The following is a 10,105-nucleotide window of genomic DNA, read 5'->3' on the forward strand; positions in this document are numbered from 1 at the left end:
ACAGACTCAAACTGTATTCATTATTAAATAATTGGTGATAAATAACGTTTTTTAGCTTCTAAAATCGGCTCTGTCTTTATGGACTCATAAAAGAGATTTGTACGGTCGTCTCCTTGGGAGCGTGGCCTATATGGACTGACGCTGTATGGACTGTATGAATAGGGTCTCATCTGGGTCTAGCAGACAGAGTGCTGAGAACCACTATACTGTAGGACAGTTAGTGTCTGTGTGTTCTTGCATGAAGGGGCTACTGTACTGTACCTGTGTCGAAGCATGCTGCCCCTAGGGCGATGTCATCAAGGGCGATGTCAGCGCTGGAGCCCCGCCCCCACAGGGCTGTCACCTTGATGTGAAACCTGGGACATCACAGAGATCACATGGTCACATGATCAGGAATGGAGAAACACACTGTGGACTCTAATAGATAGTTCAGCTTACTTTACGTTTCACTGCAAATTAAATAAAAGTCTATGGGTGGCTTTTAGACTTCTATGCTACTGTGCATCAGGGGAGGCTGGTGGAGATAGAAATCGGAGGATGTGCTATCAGGATGTGCTATCAAACACACCTGTTTGATAGCATTCTTTATTCCGTTCCATGCATTACAATGAGCCCACTGCTGTGCATGTAAAGAAAGCAAAATGCCCAGTCCTAATTCGTCAATGAATCACCATTACCATTAGAAAGAAAGTGATAGTGTGACACATCTGGTCCCTTCTACAGCAGAGTATTACTATGGTCTGTTACCCATTGCCTAGCCCAGATAGCTGTAGAGTGATATCCTGCCAGCTGTCCTTCCAGTGTCCAGCCCTCTCCCACACCAGCGGGGACGCCACCGTACCATTCTCTTCCACCGACACCAGGACCGTACCATTGTAGTCCCCATACAGGTACAGGGAGAAGTGCAGCTGTATACACAGACACCGTTCAACATGATTATGGTACATTCCACACTGCGTACTGTTTTTTATTAATTGTTCATACATTTTAGGAAATTATGAAGCTTTTTTTAAACATATATATAATATATAATATATGCCATTTAGCTGACGCTTTTATCCAAAGCGACTTACATTGCAGTGAGTACATACATTTCAGTATATATGGTCCCAGCGGGAATCAAATCCACAACCTAAGCGTTGTTAGCGCCATGCTCTACCAATGGAGCCACAGAGGACCACATATGATTATATTCAGACACAAATAACTTTTTATGAACGTACTATGAATCATAATTACATTCAGACATATCGGGTTTAAAATGAAAAGGGCTGCTAGCCGTTATGGCAGTGTTTGGGAACTTTCAACTACCAAGAGAGGGCCGTGGTGTACTACTAAGCACTGTAAGCGTCTCCCCTGTCTGGACAATGACAGCCAAACTATTGGACAAGAGATGACACTCCTGGGCCAATCACACGACTCACCTGACAGGCTGTCGTAGAGACGGGCATGGGGAAGGAGGAGCTCCGAACAGCGGCTTCCTGCTGGGAACTGTCCTCTCTCACCCGCAGGAACAGGAAGTGTCCTGGGGAGTGGAATAAACACGACACAGAGGGGAGTTGACAGAGACATACAGCGCCCGTCAACAGAGCATGACTGATGGAGCTCTGAAGAGAAAAGCCAATTTAAGCCTTTCAGTATTCATTGCATAAACAGTAAATACTGTCTCGCTGTAGCGCTCCCAGAACTGGACTGAAACCAAGCGCTCCAAGTGAAATGCTGGACTCAAATGTATGGAAATCAATTTAGCAACAGGATGGCTTTCACATAACACTACTTTGTACTGGGTACCATAGCACTCCAGTGTTCTATTGGCAGGGGAGGCTGGTGGAGGGAAACATCGGAGGACGGGCTCATTGTAATGCATGGAACAGAGTACCGTTCCTCATACCATTCCATGCATTACAATGACCCCCGTCCTCCGATTTCTACCTCCAAAAGCCTTCTCTGTATTGGAGGGTTCTATTCCAGTGTTCTATTGGAGGGTTCTATTCTAGCATTCTATTGAAGGGTTCTATTCCAGTGTTCTGCTGGTTTTTAATCATCTATCTATACAATCTCTCTCTAAAGGACGTCATTGAATACAGCGATAACCTCAGAGAACATTCCTATACTAAGCCCTTTGGTTCACCAGTGTTATGAAAACTTAATCAAAATTAAAATGGAAAACCCATTTTAGTCATAAAGAAAATATGTCCAGTCTCTGTCCAGTAATATGAGAAACGTGGAACTAACTTAAAGGATCATCTTTGGGTGCCTGTCTTCACAAATGGAGAGCCACAACACACACACACACACACACACACACACACACACACACACACACACACACACACACACACACACATAGACTCTCTCTCTTTCTCTCTCTCTCTCTCAAAACACACACACACACACACACACACACACGCACACACACACACACACACACACACACACACACACCCTAGTACCTTGTGTATTCTGCAGAGCGGTCCCCAGCATGTCTTCACTCTGAGTCAGTTCCTCCCCTGTCACTCTCCTCCAGGAGTGATGCTCATTGAACCCTGACCAGCCACAAATGCCGGGCTCAAACGAACAGTGGGCTCCGAATGGCAGAGCATCTGGGGAATAGACAGACTGTGAGAGAACATTCTTTTCAAAACTAACTTTATTGTCCATACCATGCCTTTACATGGATACATCTATTTTTTCTTTTGAAGGGGATTCTTTTGAATTCTGCCTCTACCTTCAAATGACCCTTCCTCCGATGGGACAAATACTCTGTGATGTTTACAAGGTGTTGAAGCTGAGGTGTCATATGACTAGGATGGAGGTCTGATTGGTTCCCTTGCAAAAAGCTCTTAATTTAAATACTATGGATATAAAACAGAAGTATAGCACAGATTCATGGTCAGAGGGTGTTGTTTCGTAAACAGATCATGTCATCTGTCTTTGTTTAATTTCTCATTCTTTCTCTCCCTCTCTAACTCACTCTCTATCTATCATTTGAGGGTCATTGAGGGTAGAATGTAACATTTTTCTATGAAATATTTGCATTGTAATAATTGTATAAGTATACAGTATTATTAAAGCCTCATTTCATTCATTCTATTTGACCATTCTTGCACTCATTCAGGACAGACTCAACAATTATTTGCACATAGTGTTAATTAAATTACTTGGAGTCAGATTATTAATATTGAGATATGCTTTGCTATGAACATTACATAGCCACATTTCCTTGCCAACCTTTGCATTGTAACTGCCATCCTATAAAGGCCTACACTTTCACAATACTCGACCCTCCTGACAACACAAACACAACACACATCCATTTTACAATACAATACAACTTTATTATCCCTCATGGGGAAATCCATCTGGCCCTAGCATGCACACACACACACACACCCACACACACATGCACACGCACACTCTTCTCCCCAGGGGTCCACAACTTAAAGCCTTTCAATAGCAGTTCTCCTGCCACTCGTTTCATTACTTACTGACGACGCCTATTTTGTTCTCCATATGAGGGTGTGTTGTTATTTTAGGATTGAATAACAGGTGATATTTAACAGTTATTAAATAACACCCTCTACTGTATATTTTCAAAGCTGGAACTGAAACCATAGATAAAAGCATAATAAATCTATTATGTCACTAATATTATACATAGAGGATTATATAATTGTTAATTATGCCTCTCTAAAATGTCTTGAGGTGATTTATGAAAACAATCGCTTTACTGTCTAAAACTCACAGGGAACGGTCCAAAGAATTTAGACCAAGTAGAGACAAAAAACAAAAAATACTAAAGGAACTCTTTTAAGGGAACTCTCACAGGTATTCATACCACTTCTAGTCTCCTAATGTAAATGTCCACTCAGGAGAACTTTGCTCTCTCAGTACAGGCCAGCTCAGACATGGCGGGGGGAAGGAGAGCACTTACTGGTTGGCTAATCCACCGCCTTCAGTGAAAGGATTAACAATTTATCACAGCCTTAAACTTTAATACCGTTAATGCAAGTGGCCTGGCGCCTGCCAGAAATACAGCACAGTGTACACACAGACACACACACACACACACACACACACACACACACACACACACACACACACACACACACACACACACACACACACACACACACACACACACACACACACACACACAAGTACAGTACCACACTCTGTCTTGCTGGCTCTGGCTGTCTGTCACAACTTTCTTCACACACTTCTGATTGCTTTCATTTACTTCAATGCAAATTGGTGTGAAAACATAGATCAAATCCCAAACTATGATGTGGATTAATGATGAAGCCAGCAGGACTATATTTTTCTCAAGGCTTTTCTTAACAACAAACTTGCTGTAAAATGTTGGTTGCTGTACAAGTTAATATGTTCCCAGGTTACAGTAACCTGCTGTACCTAGTAAAGATGAGTGTGTGTGTGTGTGTGTGTGTGTGTGTGTGTGTGTGTGTGTGTGTGTGTGTGTGTGTGTGTCCGTGTGTGTGTGTGTGTACCCTGGGCTGTGTGTGCGTACGTACATGTGTGCGTGCATGTGTGTTTTTACATGTGTGCATGTGTACATGTGTGCGTGCATGTGTGTTTTTACATGTGTGCGTGCGTGCGTGCGTGCGTGCGTGCGTGCGTGCGTGCGTCCTGTCAGAAGGAGAAACCTCACTCACCACAGATGAAGCCTTCGTCTTCCCCCAGAGGACAGTCACTGTGGAAGTCACACACTCGGCTCTTGTCAATGCAGCCATCAATGTCACAGTGGAATGCTGTGCTGTCCTCACATTCTGTACCCAGCTCCAAGTCATGGTGGCCTGAAACCAACACAGAGTTCATCATTTAGTCCCACAGATTCGAATGAGAAATTCATCAAACAATGTGTAGATCAGGGGAGGCTGGTGGAGGTAGAAGTCAGAGGACGGGCTCATTGTAATACATGGAACGGAATAAGGAATAGTATCAAACATGTGTGTTTGATACCATTCCTCATTCCGTTGCATGCATTACAATGAGCCCGCCCTCCGATTTCTACCTCCACCAGCCTCCCCTGGTGTAGATAAGGTGATACAGTAGACTCACCCAGGTCACAGTCCCGGAGCTCCAGGGAGTCGAGGGCCAGCATGGCTCCATCCTTCCTCAGACAGGTGGAGTACTGCAGGATCACCTGGAACGCTTCGTCCACCTGGCCAATCCCCGCCTCCAGCACCTCCCACTGAGCCCTGAGCCAATCACATCACAGAGATGCTTTAAAACACATTGGCCTGACATTGGTAGTTTAACAGTCTTTGTACACTACTATACACTTAATCACTGAATAACTGAGAAAGACAGAGAGAGGAAGAGAGAGAGAGGGAAAGAGAGAGACCCTAGGTATGTGTGTGTGTGTGTGTGTGTGTGTGTGTGTGTGTGTGTGTGTGTGTGTGTGTGTGTGTGTGTGTGTGTGTGTGTGTGTGTATGTGTGTGTGTGTGTGTGTGTGTGTGTGCGTGCGCGCATGCACGTGTGTGTGCGTGTGGGCGTGCATGTGTGTGGGCGTGTGCGCGTGTGCGTGCATGCATGTGTGTGTGTGTGTGTGTGTGTGTGAGAGAGTCTGTATATGGTGTGTGTGTGTGTCAGTTCCAGAGTCCCTAAGCTCAGCTACCACAGCAGAGCAGAGCAGAGCAGCCGCCATACAATCCCTGTACGGGGAGTCTTAAACCACTTCCATTTCCAAACCCAGAAATCCTGTAATTCTCCAATCCCTTTATCAGACACTTGTCAGAGAAGCTAACATAAACCACACCACTGGATATTTATAGACCCTGGCTGGCTCACATCAGGATGATGACGCTCTCCAAACCCATTCAGGTGGTGTGAGCTGAGTAAGATACAAGTACTGCATGTCCTCTACAAATGTAGTGCAGCACTGTACATTACATTACCTGCCGTCACTTGCATTTCTCTTTACACATGTTTGCTGCTGAAATTCAGCCATGCTAGCTCGTGACCCTTTCCCTCCTGACAGGTACTGTAGGTCGTTTTAAAGAGAATTATCTAAAATGGTCTCAGCAGTCTTTTTCTGTATATAATGTATGGACTGTACCCTCACCGAGCACTTCATGAGGAACACTTGTACACCTTCTCATGGCGGAGGTGGTGGAATGGTGTGGGGAATGTTTTCTTGGCACACTTTGGGCCCGTTAATACCAATCAATCATCGCTTGAATGCCACAGCCTATTTGAGTATTGTTGCTGACCATGTGCATCCCTTCATGGCCACAATTTACCCATCTTCTAATGGCTACTTCCAGCATGATAATGCACCATGTCACAAAGCAAAAGTCGTCTCAAACTGGTTTCATGAACATGACAATGAGTGCAGTGTTCTTCAGTGACCTTCCCAGTCACCGGATCTGAATCCAATAGAACACCTTTGGGATGTGGTAGAACGGGAGATTCACAGCTTGAAAGTGCATCTGAAAAATCTGCAGGAATTGCGTGATGCAATCATGTCATCATGGACCAGAATCTCAAAGAAATGTTTCAAACATCAAGAATTGAGGCTGTTTTGAGAGCAAAGGGAGGCCCTACCCAGTATTAATATAGTGTTCCTGATAAAGTGCTCAGTGAGTGTATGTACAATAGCAACACAAGCCCTAGTTGACCACATTACCTGCTCAGTGCATTAGGGTGGACAGGGGGGAAGGTCACTTCACCAAGGGTTCACCAAGTAGCAACAAAGTACTGGACACTCACCGCCATCAGTTAAGGGATGTTTTTTTTTTCTTTCTTAAAGACATTGATCTACTAGCACTTCATTTACTGTAGATGTGAAATCTGTATAATATGAATCAATGCATATGAATATAAATAAATACATTATTTTAGAAATGAAATAAATAATAGGCTTCTATATATGGTGCTGTTCGACAATCTAACATTAGCAATTCCAGTCACCCTCACTCAGTTACAGGGGAGGCCGGAGGACAGGGTCATTGTAACGCATGAAACAGAATGAGGAATGGTAAACACGTGTGTTTCATACCATTCCTTATTCCATTTCATGCATTACAATGAGCCCGTTTCTCATTCTGTTCTATGTATTACAAGGAGCCCGTCCTCCGATTTCTACCTCCACCAGCCTCTCCTGCTTAATGACTGCCCTAATGAAATGGCAGGGCCCTTCCATCCCTCCGCTGTCTGTCCTGACCAATTAGATGAAGTTGTTGTCAGAGTCCACATTTAGAAGCAAAATGCTTTTACCTGGTCTCAGAATGGGTATGTTGGGCATGTAGATCAATACCAAAGACATCTGCTCTACATTAAGGGCTCACAGCAGAGAGGCTTCATTAATCTCTCCATGTCAAGGCTTGGAGTGGGATTATTATGATTATACCTGCTTCTAGATCTGTATGTGCTTTACAATGGCATGACAATGACAAGTTATAGGATCTGGCTAAAGGAGATCTGGGACCAGGCTAATGTCACTCTATGTCGTTGGTAAGTGTATGTGAAGTGCTCTTATTCATCACAATGAGCTGCAGTGTATTACAACATTACAGATTGATGGAAATAGAAATGGGAACTGAGTGTACATCTTCTCACACTGTCAGTAACTGTCACCCATTACCGTATGTCTGTGCACTGCAGTGGAGGCTGTACACCCCATGCATTGCATTCATACAGTGGATATTGATTTATTTTCTGTGTGATTGCTGCTTTCATACTAGCTATTGTGGCAGTGGGAGGCTGGTGGAGGTAGATAGCAGACGATGGGCTCATTGTAATTCATGGAATTGGAATGAGGAATGGTATCAAACACGTGTGGTGGTCTACCTCCACCAGCCTCCACTGGTGCACTGGTTTAGGAGCACCATAGGGGTAAGACAGTTGAACTAAGCTCATAAGGCATTTATAATTTAATATTTATTTATAAATATTCTTCAAGAATGAATGGCTGTGTATCAATAATTTAAAAGTCCAAAAATGGATGTGCTGCTGTTGCTTCTTCTGAGAGTAAGTATACTGAGCAATACCCAGTGTTGACAATGAGGTGGAATTGAATGGAATGAGGAATAGTATTAAACACGTGTGTTTCCTCATTCCATTCCATGCTTCACAATGAGCCCTTTCTCCCATTTCTACCTCCACCAGCCTCCCCTGATATATAATCTAAACCAAAGAGAGAGAGTGAGTCCTTACTGACCTGGCGCCATCTTGTCTCCGGCCACTAAGGGCCGTGGAGCTGATGATGGAAGCGGAGTCTACGGTTCTGACGAGGACGGTCAGGTTCCCCACAGTGGGACCCACCTCGTAGCGCACCACCTGGAGGTGACAGAGGGTACTGCTGCTGTACACCACCGGGCTGGTGATGGAGTACTCACACCTCCCAGGAGCCTCGGCAGCAGGCGGCGGGCTCAGAAGCAGGAAGTGACCTGTTAGGGAAGGGATGGACATTGTTTTTGCCAATTACTCAACTTGGAGGATTTTCAGTATGAAACCCAAAGCCAACCATTTGTGTCAACTCCAAGCAATTCAGTGTCTAGAATTGATCATAAAGCAAAGCAACATTTCATAATAATTATTCACCAGATATTTTGCATTCTCCTTCATACTTGCAATGTTACAGTAGACTACACACTGTAGTCTTTACTTTGGACTGGTCTCCCTTTCCCCTGAACTCAACATCCAAACATCCAAACATTCCTAATACAGACTGAACATGAGTCAGGCTTCTGCCTGCTCTCAGGGAGACGGCAGAGGAAATGTCTGAGAGAGAGAAGAGCACATATTCTCTTTATTCTCTTTTATTAATTTACTCTTTCTGTCTCTGTCTCTGCCTCTGTCTCTTTCTCTGTGTCTCTCTCTCTCTCTCTCTCTCTCTGTCTGTGTGTGTGTGTGTGTGTGTGTGCGTGTGTATGTGTGTCTCTCTCTGTCTCTGTCTCTGTCTCTCTCTCTCTCTCTCTCTCACCCCCCCCCCTCTCTATCTCTCTCTCTCTTCTTTAAAACATTGAATTCAGCACTTTTGTTTTGAAGCTTTGAAGCGTGAGGTTACATTTTCTGTATAATGAGTCCTCTGGGGATTCTTCCACTCTTCCCTCACCCTGCACATGCTGTATCATATATAATATATGAGTCTCCTCTCTCCTTACCGCTGGAGCTTCCCTCTGAGTGGTCGGTGATGGGCCTCGCGGCCTGTGTGATTGGTTTGTGTTGCTGTGGCGACGTAACCCTCCAGTCACTCCTGATGCTGTGATTGGATAGTGTCCACCCGCAGGGCGATTCAAAATCACAGGAGAAAGCTGCAGGATGAGGAAAAATAGATCGATTCAGGGGCTGGCTGACTCAATCTATAGCCGTACACTACATGCATTGCATTCATACAGTGGACATTGATTTAATTTCTGTGTGATTGTTGCATTTATACTAGCTATTGTGGCAGAGGGGGCTGGTGGAGGTAGAAATTGCTAATTGTAATGCATGGAATGGATTGAATACATTGAATACCCTAACTCCACCAGTCTCCCCTGGAAAGTGGGATTGTCAAATGATTGACATTCTTTTGACTGAGTACACTTTGACAAAGGTCGTTTCACAAAAACTTTCTTCACTGTTTTTCAAATGTCAAAGACTTGAAAGCGTTTGTGGTGCACTTGATCGAATTCAGAGTTTGCAGTTTTTCCAGTATTCAACTGGTTCTATTATAGAAGACAAACTAAATAAACCACAGCTCAAGTATTTTAACATTCCACATGTCTGTGTTGGTGCCATCACTTCCTCACAAGAGAGAGAAACCTCTGGAAATGCCCCAGGGCCCAATTAGAACGCAGACTGTGCTTTCCCCCCCCCCCCCCCCCCCCCACGCAATGATCAGCGGATGCACCAACTCTCAGGACGGCATTTAGAAAACCATTCAGGTCACAGGAAATTAGATTGTTATCACTCACACATTAGAAATACTGCCATGACTGCTGACATGTCCATGCTTGAGTGAACCTGATAGTTCTACTTTTCACGCTACAATTCTAAACACGCTCCATACAAGGAATGAAGAATGAACCATAGAAATCAAATTATTATCATATTATTTCTATGGAACGACCAGCTAGCTGTGTATAGTACCTCTCT

General features: G+C 44.2%; 1 protein-coding gene across 1 annotated transcript in view; it reads right to left on the reverse strand.

Annotated features, from left to right (window-relative positions):
- The window catches only part of ltk (leukocyte receptor tyrosine kinase), a gene marked incomplete at both ends in the record, with an annotated part of 32,850 nt that overhangs the window by 22,714 nt on the left and 31 nt on the right, over positions 1-10,105 (reverse strand). The window contains 8 exons of the mRNA XM_083683545.1: positions 262-356; positions 748-908; positions 1,425-1,525; positions 2,454-2,603; positions 4,674-4,814; positions 5,080-5,219; positions 8,184-8,412; positions 9,130-9,279. Coding sequence (XP_083539671.1) covers positions 262-356; positions 748-908; positions 1,425-1,525; positions 2,454-2,603; positions 4,674-4,814; positions 5,080-5,219; positions 8,184-8,412; positions 9,130-9,279 — 1,167 coding nt within the window. The remainder of the gene's footprint in view (positions 1-261; positions 357-747; positions 909-1,424; positions 1,526-2,453; positions 2,604-4,673; positions 4,815-5,079; positions 5,220-8,183; positions 8,413-9,129; positions 9,280-10,105) is intronic.

Source organism: Argentina silus (genome assembly GCF_951799395.1).
Source record: "Argentina silus genome assembly, chromosome: 13".
Classification (NCBI taxonomy): Eukaryota; Metazoa; Chordata; class Actinopteri; order Argentiniformes; family Argentinidae; genus Argentina; species Argentina silus.